This window comes from Glycine max, chromosome 20, assembly GCF_000004515.6.
Source record: "Glycine max cultivar Williams 82 chromosome 20, Glycine_max_v4.0, whole genome shotgun sequence".
Classification (NCBI taxonomy): domain Eukaryota; kingdom Viridiplantae; phylum Streptophyta; class Magnoliopsida; order Fabales; family Fabaceae; genus Glycine; species Glycine max.
Genome location: NC_038256.2, coordinates 23,159,476 through 23,176,923, shown reverse-complemented (window position 1 = coordinate 23,176,923; position 17,448 = coordinate 23,159,476). Strand labels below are relative to the sequence as shown.

General features: G+C 32.1%; 2 protein-coding genes across 9 annotated transcripts; both read right to left on the bottom strand.

Annotated features, from left to right (window-relative positions):
• Window positions 1–722: 722 nt before the first annotated feature.
• LOC100791662 (carnosine N-methyltransferase) lies at window positions 723–8,830 on the bottom strand. 5 transcript variants are annotated; one of them, XM_006605622.4, is made up of 18 exons: window positions 8,522–8,825; window positions 7,812–7,884; window positions 6,740–6,783; window positions 5,891–5,933; window positions 5,584–5,802; window positions 5,349–5,465; window positions 4,533–4,610; window positions 4,135–4,179; window positions 3,961–4,040; window positions 3,796–3,860; window positions 3,650–3,716; window positions 3,387–3,533; window positions 2,762–2,835; window positions 1,756–1,853; window positions 1,569–1,628; window positions 1,413–1,481; window positions 1,274–1,327; window positions 723–973 (listed from the first exon to the last, which is right to left on the bottom strand). In XM_006605622.4, exons 1-18 carry the CDS (start codon window positions 8,617–8,619, stop codon window positions 905–907), a joined length of 1,500 nt encoding a protein of 499 aa, XP_006605685.1. In that variant the 5' UTR covers window positions 8,620–8,825; the 3' UTR covers window positions 723–904. The 5 variants fall into 5 exon arrangements, 3 of the variants coding, with proteins under 3 accessions (XP_006605685.1, XP_006605686.1, XP_040869568.1); XM_006605623.4 differs by having other exon boundaries at window positions 3,387–3,500; window positions 8,522–8,823; XR_420235.4 differs by lacking the exons at window positions 723–973; window positions 1,274–1,327 and having other exon boundaries at window positions 2,686–2,835; window positions 8,522–8,830.
• Window positions 8,831–11,426: 2,596 nt separating this feature from the next.
• On the bottom strand, window positions 11,427–12,855 carry LOC102660340 (protein JAZ13). Of its 4 annotated transcripts, none has more exons than XM_041013640.1 (3): window positions 12,644–12,855; window positions 12,442–12,562; window positions 11,427–11,800 (listed from the first exon to the last, which is right to left on the bottom strand). In XM_041013640.1, exons 1-3 carry the CDS (start codon window positions 12,709–12,711, stop codon window positions 11,600–11,602), a joined length of 390 nt encoding a protein of 129 aa, XP_040869574.1. In that variant the 5' UTR covers window positions 12,712–12,855; the 3' UTR covers window positions 11,427–11,599. The 4 variants fall into 4 exon arrangements, with proteins under 4 accessions (XP_040869574.1, XP_014628073.1, XP_040869575.1 ...); XM_014772587.2 differs by having other exon boundaries at window positions 12,457–12,562; XM_041013641.1 differs by having other exon boundaries at window positions 12,442–12,523.
• Between the last annotated feature and the right edge of the window lie 4,593 nt (window positions 12,856–17,448).

Here is a 17,448-nt window from a genome sequence, read left to right as displayed (position 1 = left end):
GCAGCATCATCTCCTTCCATTTTTCAATGACTTGATGGGTGACTGACACGACAAAAATAGTAACAGTGGTAGCTAAAAGGCAAGTTCGCATATGGGGGAGGAGGGATTCATCATTGTATCCCCATTCTACAAGCATCCCTCCCATCCACCATCATCACTGATTTCTGCAAGGTTTTCAACCATCTCAATTCCTCGGTCGGTCAGTGACATGAAGCAACTGTGAATGAACTTGCTTTAATGGAAGATAACTTCAAAACTATTATTGAAGATTTGCAAGGACACAAGTTTCGTCATGAGATTGATGTTGCAATGTGAACTGCGAGAGAAAGCAAGAGAAGGAAATCACAGCAAAATTTATTTTGAATTTTAGAATTACATGGCATTTTAAAATTCTTTATTCAAACACTGGGTGAAAGTTGGTCACTTGTCACAAATTCTATTGTAACAGCTTCCTGGCTTCTTCCACAAATATCAAACTTTGCTTCTAACCTTGCCAAGTGAACTTCTAATATGAAAACCTTCTGTTTTCAAAATTCAAAGAAAACTACAAAAGAATAAAAATCACAAGTGCATCTTTTGACGTAATAGTACTCCTGCTTGTGTCAACTGCAAGGGACTGTTCAACCTTCAATCCACACTCAAGTTTTCTCGTACAGTATCCAAGAATGCATATACTATTGACCAAGCATATGATTATCAAAAACATTCATGATATACAGTTGTTAACCAAAAGCAAATTAACTTCCCAATGATGGAAAAATTGTCAGGATTTCATGAATTCAGGAAAGTTCCCCACTCCAACAAGGAAAAAGTACAAGGCATGACCAAGTAAAAGAGAGCTAGTTTGTACTTTATATCACAATAATTGAACCACATTCTCAGGGCACTTAATTGAACCTCATTCTCAGGGCACTTGCTGCTGCACTGCAGCAGATTTTTTTCTCATTGTCCAAAATGCAGAAAAGTAACGATTCTGCAAAGAGGATAACAAACCTTTTAGCAAATTGAACAAAAGCTTTCAGTAGATTCAGTTTTAATGATTTGCTATGAATCACATTAACATATAAAGCATTAGTACGGTAAATAACCAATATAATTCAGTAGCTATATTTGTATAAAGCAGTTTGGAATTTCTGAATTGAAACAACCGGCTATAAACTTATAACACAAATATGCTAGAGATTTAAGAACAACTAGACTGTAGATAAATGTCGAAACAAAGGAAAAAACCGGGTGGAGGTAGATGAGCACTTGTGCACAGTTAGAAGCTTACTTGCATCATTGATCTAGAATTTGCGGTGTAAGTTGTCTCAATAGTCCTTTCTTTCTGCAACCCATGACCAGATAATGCAAATATGATTAGTCACTTGCATAATTAAAACAGGGCATTATTCAAAAAATGAAGAGATTACCTCTAATTCAAATCCATAATGTAATGCGACCCTCTTAACATCTTCCAAACTCAATTCAATGGACATTTCCTACAGACAAAGTCCAGACTCCAGAGTAAGATAGTACCCACCAAACAAGTGATGTGATATAGTATGTGAAAAGAAAAGGAGTCATACATCATCCTGTCCATACATATCTGCAAAGTGATAAAGTAGAGGTCCCAAATTTATCCAAACCTGTCACAATATCAATGTCACCCACTATGAACTACAAAAGTTAAATGGAAATGGCAACAAGCAAATGTTACAGACCACAACAGTAGATACATGGTATCTATTTGAAGGTTTGGATTCAAGAACTTACTCCCCCTTCTTTCAAAATTTTTGAAATTATTTCAATGTACTCAACAATATTATGAGCTGTATCGATAAAGAAACAAGTTACAACTGCATCCCATGCACCTGCATGGCCATTTTAAGTCTCATTAGAGATTATTATACGAGATAGTGTGTTATATATCAGATTTAGTATAGATAATTAGATATAGATTATTTAAACGTATAGTCCCTAAATAAATTCAACAAAATGCCATTAAAATGATGAGAATCATTACTTATTATAGTCCCTAAATAAAATTCAATATCATTTCAGGAAATCAACATAAAGTATACAAAGGTCTACTATTTAAGAAAGGCTGAAGGTGGAATTATAATGTCAAGCTCAGTTTGTGCAAGATCAATTAACTTTTTAATAGTATCTCCAGACACCATAAGGGTGATCCATGTGCATGCTCCCCAAGTCTGTTGCATTTAAAAACTTACTAACAAATAACAATTGACTAGAGAACTATGCAGCAGTCATCCTCTGTTCAAATCCTAAATGTCAGGGTTCAAATTTGAACTATTTTAGATGACAAAATTATTAAGTTTTGAATCAACATGTAAGTTCAAAGCACTAGAGGTTAACACAGGCTGCATACACTAAAAAGTCATGCATGCATACATACGTACATACATACCTACCTACCTACATATATACATACATACATACATAAAATATTACAATTATATATAGATTGAAAATTCAAAATATAGTATTCAATTTCATCAACTCAGACCCTATACAAGTTCAAGAATTTGAAGCAGCTCATTTTCTAATCACTGTAGCAACGCAGCATTGCATATTCCATAGTTTGTATTGTATGTGTTGCTTAATTTAACAAGATGAATCAACTAAGCATAAAGCAGATACATAATGAATAGAACCAGAACACTCATGATATATTAAGTTTACTCTTTAAGAGCGGCAGACATAAGATCGCTGATATATATATATATATATATATATAGCTGTAGATAATTTCTCCTACCAACTTGGCTTGAATCACTGTAAACTTCAACAAAGTCACCTCCACACATGGAAAAACCTTCAGTAATTCCTGCACTGCTCCAGTCCAAGAATATTATGATTATAAGATATATCATACCATAAGATCTACTGATACTTTAGTATTTCAACAAGCTCCTATTGTTCTCCATTCACTGTATTTGATAACATGTTTGAACAGGTCTTACTTTTTGAGCCTAATAGAACAAGATAAATACTTTACCTAACAGCAATTTTTGTGTCATTATAATTAATTACACCAAAAGCTTAAGATGCTAGGTAAATAAGCATAAATGATTTTATATTACATCTCTAACACAGCCCCTCATGTATGAGCCTTTCAGGCTTGAAGAGTAGATAATGCACAAGCCCACCTACCTTGTGTAGAAATTCAAGGTTTTATTAAAGAAATGGAACTGCAAGGATCAAACACTAGACCACTTGATCAGAGGTTTTGATACTATATCATGAACCATCTACCCAAAAGCTTAAGTTGATAGATGAAGACACATGAATCATTTTATATCTAACAATTATTACGGTTCCTTTTTGCAACCCTTTTTTTATACTAATAATTTTTCCTTTATTAAAAAAATCAATGTATATACCTGGCTGGATGCATATCTGGTATTGAAACAGGACGAAGTTGATCACTGTCTGATAATGAATTGCAATTGCTGTGAATCCAAGGATAAATTGTCCACTCGCCAGCCGTTTGGGAACTTAAATGTTCCATCAAGCCAATCGATTGAGAACAAAAAGAGAAAAGACCAAAAAATCAGAACAGCAATCATCACTGTGACTTCAAACAAATAAGTAATTGCTGTAGCATTAACAAGATAAACAAGAAAGAGATAACCCTTAATCTTACTGGTTAAGAATAAAGCTCGAGCATATCATCATGTAGTATGAAAATTCATTTCCCTGACTGATAAATCCTGCATCATAATGATATGTCAATTATAATAGAAGTATACTAAACATAATTCCTATGTAAGCTTGTTAATGTATACACACCTAAACATGAAATCTCCAGGGCCAGCCGACCAAGTCCAGCACCAGGAACTAAACATGCAGGTGGACTGTTTAAGAAATTCCATGCTTTTAGTGAAAAACAAATTGTGCAACCAATCTTCAACCCAAGTAAGAAATTTCAGCCAGTATCAAGATGTTAAGTTCTACCTATCTTTACTGCGATTAGGGAATAGCATATTAAGCTCGTCAAGTATAGGGCTGTAGCACTGATCACGTTCGTTTTTACCCTAATAAGATACATTTGCAAAAGCAAAAAAGTTTTTTTCAAGATAACCAAAATTAAGGTTTGTATTAAAAATACATAAGATTAACAGGCAATACCTCAGCTGCCCAGTCCCTAACTATGTTCCTTATTATACATCGCACCTGAGGTAAAAGGCAATAAAAATAAATATAAGCAACAAAACCATATAAAAGCCCCACTTCACCAGAATTCTCTTACTAAGAGAAAATTGAAAAAATACAGAGCATAATGCGAGGTTAAGTTAAACAGCAGTAATTCTCTCTCTTGATAGAAGACAAATTTATGAATTATTGCAGCAAGCTACTCTCCTACTCTGATGCAACCAAACCATAGTGTGAGGTAGAAGTTTATTTTCTTTCATCTGCCCTATTTCTTTAACTTTGCTAACTGCCCATTAAAAAACCCAAACCTTTCCATTATCCTACCTTGGAACAATTAACAACTGAAAAGAATGATGCTGAAAACATAAATATACCTTATCTACATCAACTAAAGGAACATTCAATTTTAAAGATGGATCCAACCATTGTTGTTGTGATGACGTGACCGGTACCTGAAATAAAGATGTTAAAAAGGTCTATAGATAAGTATAGATGCATCTTAGAGTAAACTTCAGCAAAAAAAAAAAAAAAAAACTTAGAGTAAAACTAATACTGTAAAACACAATCAATAGTATATACCAAAGATTAGTTCTGTTAGAAAAAGACAAAGTTATCTAAAAGATGCTATGATGTTTGAAATTGACATAGAATTAACACATTAAAAAGATACTGTAAAGAGTTGTTTCTTCACAGCTCAATGTCCATCCAGAATAGTACATTATATTTCAACTTTCCATAAAGTTCGATTAAATGACAGATGAATCAAATGAGATTTGAAAGCTAGTTATTACTGTCTCAACTCTCCGGGCAATGACTCAGACGTCATTGACTTAATTGCTATGAATACAATTTGATTGTTTGCAAGGATAATTGAGATAGGGAGGATAGGAGGATGAAAGAGAAGTTTCAACATATCAGGACATGCTTTAATGAACCAAACAGACATTATATTTATAAATAAGTGTGCCATGGTGCTAAAGTGCAGGAAGACATCACCAGCAGTAAAGTGAAGTTTTGGCTTTACTGAATTACTTTGAACTTTGAAGTGTATCCAGATTTTTTTTTTCAAGAAATATCATAGCATTAACATCAACTAATCATGAGGAATTTGCACAACTTACAACAACCAACTTAAATAGTGAATCTAAAATATGAAAAGATTTACAATAATAAAACAGAAAAGGAATTACATTGCCATTGGAATCAGCAATAGGACTTCCACAGTATTCACTAGTTTCTTTAGGATGTATCATGCTTGGAGAATGGCTCCCAGTATTTGACTGGTGGCAACTCTCAATGTCCACCTCCTGTTGTTATCTACAGAGTCAAATTTCTAAATGAAAAAAACAATGATAGAAACAATGAAACATCATAATTCTTATCTACTGTATCAAAAAGGACATAGAGTCACAGTGCTGCAAAAACCTCATTGGAATGCATTTGTGCTTGTGATATGCAAGTATGATTGCCACCTTCCACACAACGATGTTGATCAGATACAGAACATGTTATTCTCACAGGGACTGACTCACATGAACAAGCACTAATCCCTTCAGAAACTAAATGATCTTTTTGGGTCGATTCAGGATGTGGATCTTCACTAAAATCTACGTCCTGGCTCATGTCAAGTGGAGGTTCAAATGCCTACAATGTTCATTATATCAAAACATCAAATATCAAATATGACCATAAAACAGAAAACAAATAAGCCACATAAAGAATTGATTCTGACTTGAAGCATGCCGAATATGAAATGTGTATTCATTGAGATACACCTGCACCAATGGAAAGCACAACAAACCACAATATCCATTATTAACAGCTAGAACATGCTATGGCATCCATATGCATTCATTTCATGTACAATTAATCATTTTATAGCAAGTAAAATCACTAAGAACATAACAATCAGAAAGAAGAAAAAAAAAACTTTCTAAAATTTCCCCTCCACTTTGAATTGTGCTTGTTAAAATTCTAATTTTCCTCTGAACATGAACATTTTTCATTCCAATTGAGCTCTTTATTTAAGAAGGTTTTAAACTGGTAAGTGATTTTAACGTTTACCAAAAAATATACCAGGGATATCAAAGATTATCATGGTAAAAGAATTAAGAATCCTAAGTTTAAGCAATGCATATTTTTATTAAAATATGCCTCATTAAAAGGTTAGAACATATTTGTTTAGCTCAAGATTCTGTTCTTCTAGAAGAAGAACATGCTTTGTTTTTACAAGTAAACAGAGTCCAGGGCAAAATTATTCAAATATCACAATATCATATTTTTATTGTATAATGTTTAGAAAGAGAGAAGAGAAGCATATACAGAAAATGTTGAGTTATAACTATAACTATACATAAAAAAGATTAAAATGACTTTCTTTTCTAATTTGATTCTAAAAACTAAAATTATTTAATCCTCCAAAAGTGCCTTTTCTGTTAGTTTACAAAAATCATCTATCAAAGTAGTGATGATGGAAGAAGTTCAAATCATCCAAATTCAGAAACTCAACATTTTTTTTCTTTATAAGATTATAAAAAGCCAGAAATTATAGAGCAAAGAAAAAAAAACAAGTATAATGTACCAGCGTAATCTTTGAAACTTTCGAGAATAGTGGGATAACAAAGCCTACAAACACATAAAAAAAAAGGGTTCAGTAAACATGGCAATATAAAAATAAACAGAAAGTGCTAGAAGAAATTACAAGACAGCAACTAAATAACTGGGGAACTATGTTCATTAGACTGTTAGACACTGTACAACCAATTAGTGCTCTAATTTAGCAGCTAGATTAGAGTTGATAATTTATGTAATAAAACCTGCACAAAGAAAAAATTATATGCAGTTTTAGATTGGTCATTCACACAATTCCATCAATCTATCCTTATTATCTCTATTAGCATATGACAAGAAAGCAAGCTTCAACCCATCTCATTACCAGTGTCAATAACCACACATTGAAATTTGGACAGCACCAAAACCAAGTGGCAACCCATCAAAGAGATCCATTAAATGTTCGTCATGTTGTTTGATTCTCTTTTGCATTATTAACAGTTACTGACGGACAAAAGCTCAACAATCTCAATTCATACGGTCTGAATCGGCCAAAGAGTATTTATCTTAAGCTTAGGAAGACACAAGCCAGAAATAAAACAGAGTCATACCAAGGAAATATCATTATTCTATGGGACAAAACTTAGATGCTTTTAGTACTATTCTCCAATCAAAGGTGGAGTTTCACCTCACTCAATAATTTGTGATAAAGGTTTGCATAAAGATTAGCTTAGGTTACTAAGGTGAAACTCTAGTTCAGATTGAAGAACTACACCAAAATCACCTAAAAAACTGCATTTAAGTTTTGTCCTATTCAAGGTTATAAAAAAACAGTCTGCAACCACAATTTCGGCCGCAACATCAAGGTTTTAGGACTCTCCATGACCGCAAAATTGCAGCCACATTTGTCCTCAATTTCCCGCATTATCAAGGAAAATGACAAAACCATGATCATAACCATGGCAGCAATTTAAAACCTTGGTCCTATTCTGAGGCCCTAGACTTGTGCCACAGTTCATAACAAGTCAGATAGTGACAGAAAAAGGAAACTGATCAACATCGTGCTTAGCAGAATATCAAGCAAAAGCAGAGAACAAAAATACCTTATGGGAAGGTGGAAGCTTCCTATAAGACCTCTCATATCTTCTAACATCCTCTTCTGCGGCATCAGGATAGCTGCATCAGAACAAGCCAATAATAAAGATTACGCTACAGTGTTACTAGGGTTATCATTTTGTTAAAAAAATTATGAAAGAAACAAAAAAAAAAATCATGTATTATCACACTAAAATATAACAAACAAACAACAAACAACAATCTTAACCAATACAGCTAAAGAATCCAACAATGTTTTGGACTTTTGGCAGCTTTACACACTCATGGCTGTATGTGCATTGGAATTTTAGACTTTTAAAAGTAAAATTGAAAAATAAACCCATTATTTCCACCAGACATCTCAAACCAGAGAATTGAACAACGATTCATCGCTCCCGCTGCTGTATAATTCATAAAATAAAATAACTTTGCCACACAAATTAAAAAAAAAAACTATATTTTTATATGATCAGCGTCAAGTATATGTTAATTTTCTCTCGACACAAGAAAATAAAATAAAATAAAAAGTGGAGTAAAACAAAACAGTGAAGTAGAAATAAAAAATAAAAACTTCACTTCTTTCTTTCTTATATCTGGGCATCCTGAATTGAAAATAAAAACAAGACTTCATTTAGGGTTTAGATTGTTGAATGATGATTTTCAAAGTAAAAAGAATTGAAGAGAAAAAGAAAAAAAAAAAAAGAGAAGGACCAATTACTTGAGGTAAGCACTAATGATGCGTCTGAGGGATTGGATTTCAAGGGCCTCTTCAAGCTTTAAACGACGACGTTGCTGCTCCTCCTCTGCCTCATCCATCACTCTTCTTAATCTATGAACACTTCGACCACAGCGCAAGTTCCGACCCGACGACGGCTTGTCTCCTAAGGACGTCGGACAAACAGCTCCGCCGCCGTAGACGGCGAGGTTCAGCCGTTCAGGTCTAGGGTTCGCTGTTGCTGCTGAGAGTTGAACGAATATGAAGGCACAACAACAGTCTCAGAAGTGTAAAACACTAAAATACACCGTTTCAAGCTTTCTGGACGTCGTTTTGAATTTTTTTCTAAAAAAAAAAAACTGCTCAACCCAACCCGGGTCTCCAAAACCGTACGGGTCATCGGATTATACTTGTACTGGTCTAATTAGAGGTGTAAATGAGCCCAGCCCAGCCGAGATAAACAGTAGAAATTTAAGCTTCACTTAAATGAAAAATGGATAGTTGAAGCTTGACTCATTTATAAGTTTGGATTTATCTTATTTAAAAAAATTAAAAAAAAAATTGAGTCTAGCTTGTTTAATTCGTTTATAACTTAGTTATTTTTAAATTTTTGAAAGAAAAAAGTATATTTTTTAACATGTCAATTTATTATTTAATACTTTTTATGTTCCCTAATAAGTGTTGTATTATGTTCTTTTACATATTAAAACAAATTAATAAATAGGAAAAAATAATTATTAATTAGTATTTATTTATTTCTTAGTCAAACTTTGAATCAGTTAAGATTTCTTTTTTCTTATGAATCGAAAGATTAAGATAAAAAAAATCAATCAATCACTTAATTTGGATTAGTCAATAGGGGTGTCCATAAGTCGAGTTTGACCAAACCTATTACTCAATCAATCAATTTTGAACATGTTGGAATGAGTTGGTTTTGTGGTTTTTAAAAAAAAAAATTAATCCAACTCATATACAAACGAGTTGGTTCATGTTGGGTCAACACTTAAATTTAACACCGCATAACAAGATAGAGGTATACATAATTTATCTAAATCTATAAGATAATATTAAAAAGATAAAATAAAAGCAAATACATAAAATGCCATGTCCCCATCCCTTATGGTGTTACTTAGAATGTGCGTGTCATACCTAGGCTACCCTCAATTACATTAATTTAATTACAAGTTGCAAAATTTATACCAATGAGAAAATTCATAGTGATCATAAGACATTCAACTATTAATTAACATTCATTTATTTAACTAATATGTCTATCTATAATATTTATCTATCTATCTATAATTTATAAGTATAATATTCTATAATTTTTGTTTTTCGGTTAAACCCCTTTCAATCAAACATCTCTGTTTTACTTGAGATGGAATATAATTAGGGATTCAAGAAAGAATTTGAGGGAGAATGCAACTTAAAGGGATTAATGTGTTTGCTCAAGAAAGGAAAGAGTCTGTGACAAGGAACTTGGCTGGTGAAATAATGTAGTGTGTATCTTCTTCCTAAATACTCGTAAGCCTTAGGTAGGTCACTACAGCCTACGCCGATATCAACTTATATATGGACTTCATCATGAGCTCGACCTCTTTCACTCTTAATTTTGGGTATTGTCTTTAATTTCATGGATTCAACTACTTCTCTGAGAAATACCAAGTTGGAGAACATGTGTTAGCGAATTTGAAACCTTAGTTGTCATAAGAAGCAAGTTCAATGATGAGTTACGAATTATCTTCTTTTTTTTTTTCTTGATTTTACTTTTCCTTGACCAGTAATTAGTGGTGGATCCAACAATTTTTTTAATGGGGGTAAGAAATTTAGGACTAATTATATTTTTGTTCCTAAACTTTTTACATATTTCACTTTTAGCCCCTAATCATTTTTTTTAGTATTTATGTCTCTAAACTTTTACTTTCGCTCTGTTAATATTTTAGTTGCTATCTAATAACAACGCTAATTGATAATGTAATATTCATGTTAGCCCATTTGATCCGATGATACTCCTTTCTCTAATAAGAGAATCTCTAATTACTTTGGATGGGAGATGTTCCAGGTACTAAAAGAAATCGTTTGCTTTCTCTTTTCCTCACAAGGTCATTGGTGCATTAATTCACCGTGCCTGCATCGTTCTTTAATTTGATCCTCCACCAATATTCTCTAAAATTAAAAGATAATTTGTTTATATAATTTATATTAAAGTTATCGTTCACCGTTCAAGTTTTGTTCTTCGGCACGTTGGTGCAGAGAAAGATCTCCAGATTTCACAATATTAAGAAATTTCCTTGCACCACTTTCATGATCGAGATGTTGAAATTGTAATTGTTGAAACATTGATTCCTTTATTCTTCACGGGACTATGGGAGAAGAACTCCATTGGCGCTATACTAGAAATTGGGCATTAAAATTAATGAAATCTTTACCAAAACGATGTTTTCACATTGAAAAGTATAATTTTTTTTTTGAATGATGAAAAGTATTAATTTGATTAAAACCATTGGCGCGATCAAATGAGGCAATTGAACCACATTGGATGTGGCAGCTTTGGCAGCGCAGAGACTGGAGTTGGAGCGTGAGTTTTTGATGACTTCTTAATTAAAACCATTAGATTAAGTTAAAGTTAAAATAAGTGGATGGGATAAAATTTGACACCTTGGTGTCATTTAATTTGATCCTATTCTTATATATATAGAAATATTTTTATAAAATGTTAGGTAAAAAAATATTAGTAAAAATCATATATGTATTAATGTACCTAACTTATTATTAGACAATAGAAAAAATGCACTAAGAGAAAATACTGCTCAGATATATATATATATATATATATATATATATATATATATATATATATATATATATATATATATATATATATATATATATAAATTGATGAAGGAAATTGTTCTCTTTTAATTTACAATTTTCTTACACTCCATATATAAAATATAAAGAGAGACAAGAGAAAGACGAGAATACATTCTTTTTAGGGGTGTAAGTAAAATGAATTGTAATAAAGATTGATGCGAAAATAATTTAATTTTTACTCTTTTGATTTGAATAAGTTGTGATGTGCTATTGCGAGAAGCAATGGGGGTGTGACTTTTGAAACCTTTTCTTTCTCTTCTGAAGGAAATTCCTTAGGGATCTCTTTACTGAAGAACCTTGCGGGGCATGCATTAATAATGCTTGAGATTGCAATGAAAGCGACGTGGCCGAAGCTGGTCCTGTGTTACCTTCCCTTTCTTGACTTGCCAACCATAGTATCACTCTTGCCTGCATATAATATATATAATTTCAATCGTTAATTTCTTCTAATCAAAATTACTATATCACACTTTATATATTATTCGCTTTTACTTACAAAACCTTAATTTTCTTATCCCATATTGTGGGTTCAGCTATACGATCAGTCTGTTCATTCTTATTCAAAGATAATATGTATTGTTAATTTATTCTACCGAGAAGAGCCTTTGATATATATTAATTTATCTGAAGAAAAATAACATATTATATTTTTTGATTTTGGATTAGAGACCACAAATATCACTAACTCACTAGGTTGGAGACTATAATCTCACTCACGGTTCATGACCATCGACAATCAAAAAAATTTTATATATGATAAAAATTAAATACAAATTCTTTTGTTAAATATATCGTTATAACTTAAGTAAAATAATAAAATTTAAGATCAATATGTCAACTCTTTGTGTTAAATAACATTATATAAGGGTACTTATTCATTGACGACATTGATTTTAATTGTCAAGCTAGCAAGTAAACATCTGATTAGAAGTTTTTCTTTTCTGTGCAATAAATAAGGAAAAAAATAACTATTAACTCCTGATTTAGAAATTGTCGAAAAAGTTCTATTTTCAAAAAAGGATGAAGAAGTTTTCGAAGAAAGAATTTACCGCAATGCACGTTACCTGAAGTTCTGTGACATCAAGCATGTGGCGTCTACTTTGCGGAATGGCAACAACTTTTTTGCTCATGCTAACGACAAATGCAAGAAATAAACTTCGTTTGTTTTTACTGAGAAAAATATAACCGAGATCGTATATAACATAACATATAGCATTATTTAAATAAAAAAAAAACAATGAAATTGCTTACATAGAATCATGGGGTGATGAAGCAGATGAAGGGCGAAAACGAAGATCCAAGTAGCAGTTTCGCTTCATTATGATGCCAGTTTTGTAATCAACGACACCCCTTTAACTTGCTATGTATGTAATTGATCCGAATCGATCGAACGATAGGAAGAAATTACAATGGCAAAAATTACAAATTTTGTGGAACGTGAGTAAAGAAAAAGACACAAATTTGATGAGTGCATGGGACAATCGTAGATTTCAAGGGTCTTATATATATAGGCGATTGGAGAAAGAAAAAGAAAAGGGCAAGGAGGACAAAATATCTAATAAGGGACACTTAGAATGAATGGACACGTGGGAAATGAGTTACATATGCTTAAAACTTTTTTTATGGCCTATAGGGTTGTGGCTCTCATTGGTTATGTACCTTCGTATTTAAAACCAAATTAGTTAATGTCACGGTAATTCATTGTGTATTTTCACGTGGCTTCTTTTTTATGGTAATTAGGGATGACTCGAGACTGATCGGAGATGGGTTCGATTTTTCCTATTTTTGTTCTCACAAAAAGCAGGACAGGGACGTGTACGATGTAAAAAAAAAGATAAATTTAAAATTTTAATATCCATTTTCATATTGATCGGGTCAGATTCATATATATTTCGTGGCTAATTCATTACATTCTTGTTTATAATTTTAATTTACTTATATATTTTTAAATAAATTATATATAATTTTTTAATTATATTTTAATTCAAACAATATATAAATATAACAAATAAAAAAATTAAAGTTAAAAAATAAGAATTCAATTATATTTTTAGTTAAATGTATATTTTTAAATTTTTTATTTAATTATTTAACTATTAAGCTAATTGATTTATATTTTAAAAAATTATAACAATAAAATATTTTATATGTATATATATATTATGTATAATATGTTGTGACAAAATATTAAAAAAAAGTATTATAACATGTATGAATATAGATATAATTTGATATTCATATTCCCTTAAATAATTTGAATAAAACCTGTACTCATACTGATATTTATATTCAATCAAAATGAATATTTCTGGTGGGAAGTGGATTCAAAATGATACCCGTGCATACTAGTTTATTTGCCATTACTGATGGCAGCTACCTTTGCTTGGCCTTTAGAAGTGGAAATTACCCGAATTGGAAAGTTTGCTTTCTTTGTGTAACCACACTTAGTGCATTATGTCTTGTTTGTGTTTCCTCTTCTTTCACGTGATGGAATTCGGATGCATGATACTAGTTAAGAGAGTTTAATTTCTGAATTCTTAACAATTTTTACACTCATAACTTATAATTATTAATGTAAATAATTAGAGGGAAAGTTTGTTCATTTTCAAATTGATTGAAGGATATTTCTCTTTTGGCTTGAGGGGGAAAATTGTAGAATTTCAAGTGAAAAGAATAGGTGCATGCATATTAATTAAATTTTTATCACTAAGGCTTAGGTAATTTAAATGCAAAGTGAAAGATTACATTTTAATATATGAACCTTAGTTGAATGGATGCATTGAAAGTTGTTTTTTGTTTCAACTTCTAAGAGAACTTATTTATTATAGTTGGTAACAATCTTCATTATAAATAGAGAAAAGAATTAGTAAAAAAACACAACACATGTAGAGAGTGTGTGAGAAGAGAGATTGTGAAACAAAATCACTTTGTTGAGAGAAAAGTGTCTTTGTGTGAGAGTGTTATCATTTCTTGTAACCATTGAGTGGGGTACTTAGGTTTGTAGAGTGATACACTATTTTGGATGAGTTACAATCTTGTAATCATTTTTGTGATGAAAAATATTTTTGAGACGATTCCGTGGACGTAAGCAAGACGTGTTGAACTACGTTAAATTTTTGTGTTTGTTATTATTTTTATTAAGGTGGAATCTTTGTTGTGTTCTCACGATCCTTTGTGAGTGTGAGTAATTTTATTTAATGTCACCACAAGTGTTTTAATTATGAGCTCATCATGTACAATTATGAACTAAGAATTCGGAGAAACTTAATGTTCAACTCCCACCAACTTAATGTTCTTTTGAGAATGTTGATATTCTTGGGTAATATTTTAGACTCCGAACATGTTTGGATAGGTGCCTCTCAAGGAAAAACGTGCCTACTCCACAATGTGGAAATATAATAATATATTTTTTATTGGCTGATAAAAAAACTCAACAATGTGAAAAATATAAAATAAAGAAAAGAAATTTATGTTGAATGAAAAAATTGACATGATTTAATGTGTGCTTGATTTTAGGTTAGAGAATTGATTTTAGATCAATTTTACATGTTTGATTTCATGTTTGAGAAAATTTCAAAATTGATTATAAATTCAGAATTAATTCTGAGTTGAAATAACTTTGAATGACTTTTTTATTGGATATTGAGTTTTACTTCTAACTTGATTTTATATTAATAAAATATCTAAACGTAAATCATATCATCACTTCAAAATTAATTTTAACTAAAATCAATTTTGCAAAATTAGTTTTATTCAAAATAAATTTTACCAACGTTCATCCAAATACCCACTGAATTTGGAGGCCTGACAAAGCAAATCCAACCCAACATTCAAGATGGTTGTGACACCCTCTACTCCACACATATATGTACTAATAATAAAAGGAATAAGAATGCGGAATTAATTAAAAGTTTTTAAAACACATTTAAATAAAAACATTTCAAAAGGGTAAAAGGCTCACATTCACTTTTCTAACATCATAATAGAATGTGTGCAAATAAATAATAAAATCATCTCGGCTCAAAACAAGGTCGTCCAAGACTTCGTGCAATTAACATAGAAACCTATTTCCCAATGTCACATCCTATCAGAGTGTTGTGTTCCAGCGCCCTCTAGCGTGAGGTTCCTTAAAGTCATTCACCTAGTCATCTGCTCCCACGAACACAAAGTTCGAGATCATCACAGGATTCAAACACAAATAGCACACATAGAGTGAGTTATCCCATTTCTAAAAAAATACAAATAAACAAAAACGTAATCAAAATAATTTATGAACATATTTATAACACAGCTCAACTTAATACAATTCACGTCACTTCACCACTTTATCATTTAAAAATCATTTTTTAATCACCAATAACATTACACATGAATCACACACTTGGGTCAAAACATAATAACACTCATTAATTTCATAGTAAACAATTAGAAAACGTTATGCAACGATTATACAAAGACTCAAGCCTATATGCAATGTGGTACCATGTCAGTGAAAAACCACACTAGGACGCTTAGAAGTACATAACAAGACACACCACACAATGAGTATGTCATGTCACTTTCACTAATTAAAATCATAAGGTGACCAGTCAGGGTCACTCTATTTTGCAAGAATGCTCCAATCATATGGGATCAATATAAGCTTAAAAGAGCACTCAAATCGAGTGTCTTTACTCCTAAGGCATAGACTCCAAAGTTAGGGTCTCACCTTCCTGATTCAAGTCCAACCCCTAAAACAATTTTTGCATGCAGACATTGTTCATGAATTATACAATACCCACGACCTCACACTCGTGTTTCAAACACATTTAACACATTGCGCTACAATTTAACACTTTGGGTTCCTAACTAGGAATCCTACACTTTCCCTTTAACACTGCACATAAACACTTTTCTCAAGGTAAACACCAGTCGGGTTATTGTATAATTCATAGCTCACAACACAAGTATTGCCACATCAAGTGTTAACCACACACTTATTCACAACCAAATTTCATGTTCACAATTTTAACATATCACAATGTCACAATTCACCATCACATGTTTACATGTATCTCACAAATCAAGGCATGTTCAACTTTGCACTTATACTTGTTAGTTGTCATTTATGACTAACTTTTGTATTGAAAAGCATTATGAAATAATGTCTTTTCCCCAATTTATAGTTCTTTTTGTAGGTTTGTACATACTTTTATGTTTAGTTTAGTTTTTATGCAGTAGATAGCCCTTTCATTGTGAATTAATGTATTTTCAACTTCAGTTTCAGGTGAAAAGATGAAGAATAAGAAGGTTGCAGCAGTTGGTGTCTCGCTAAGTGAGACATATGCGCTTAGTGAGCAATATCCGCTAAGCGAGACATCAGCTCGCTTAGTAAGTGAGGAGAATCTGCCATGCATGCACGCACTCAGCACGCCATCAGCTCGCCCAGCAAGTCATTTGTTTCTTCTGGCGCTCAGCGTGCCTGATTCGCTAAGCCAAAAATCACTAACTCGCGCTTAGCGCGAAAATGGCGCTAAGCGAGCCTTCAAGGACAAAAAGCCCTTAAAAGTTGAAGTTGGCATAAAAAAGGAGAGTCTAAAGTCTTTTTTTTAGATGCTTGAGAGCCTATGCAATAGAGATACGTAGCAAAGGAAAACAGGACAAGGGAGCACCAAAAATCTCAGCTTTCAAGAGAATTCTAGGTTTTAGAGTGATTTCTAGGTTCCTAAAGGTGGAGGAGACATCCCCACCTCTGTGTAATCTGAATTTTGCTTCCAAAAACCCCTATTGTAGTTGAAAGGTGATAACTTGCCATGGAAGGCTAAATCTTTTGTTGGGAAATTTTGCTGAGCTTTGATGTAAAAACTCTTTACTATCTATTTAATGTTGTTTTGATGTGTTCATTACTTCTATCTGCATTTAATTATTGCATGCTTGTGGACTGATCACCCATTTGTGTGTAAAGTTAGGATTTTTAGCATTGGAAAATATTTTGAATCCTTAGAATTGGATAGAGCAGGGCTAGATAACTGTATGTCTGGACACGGAGTGCAGGGATTTAGTTTTTAATATGTTGT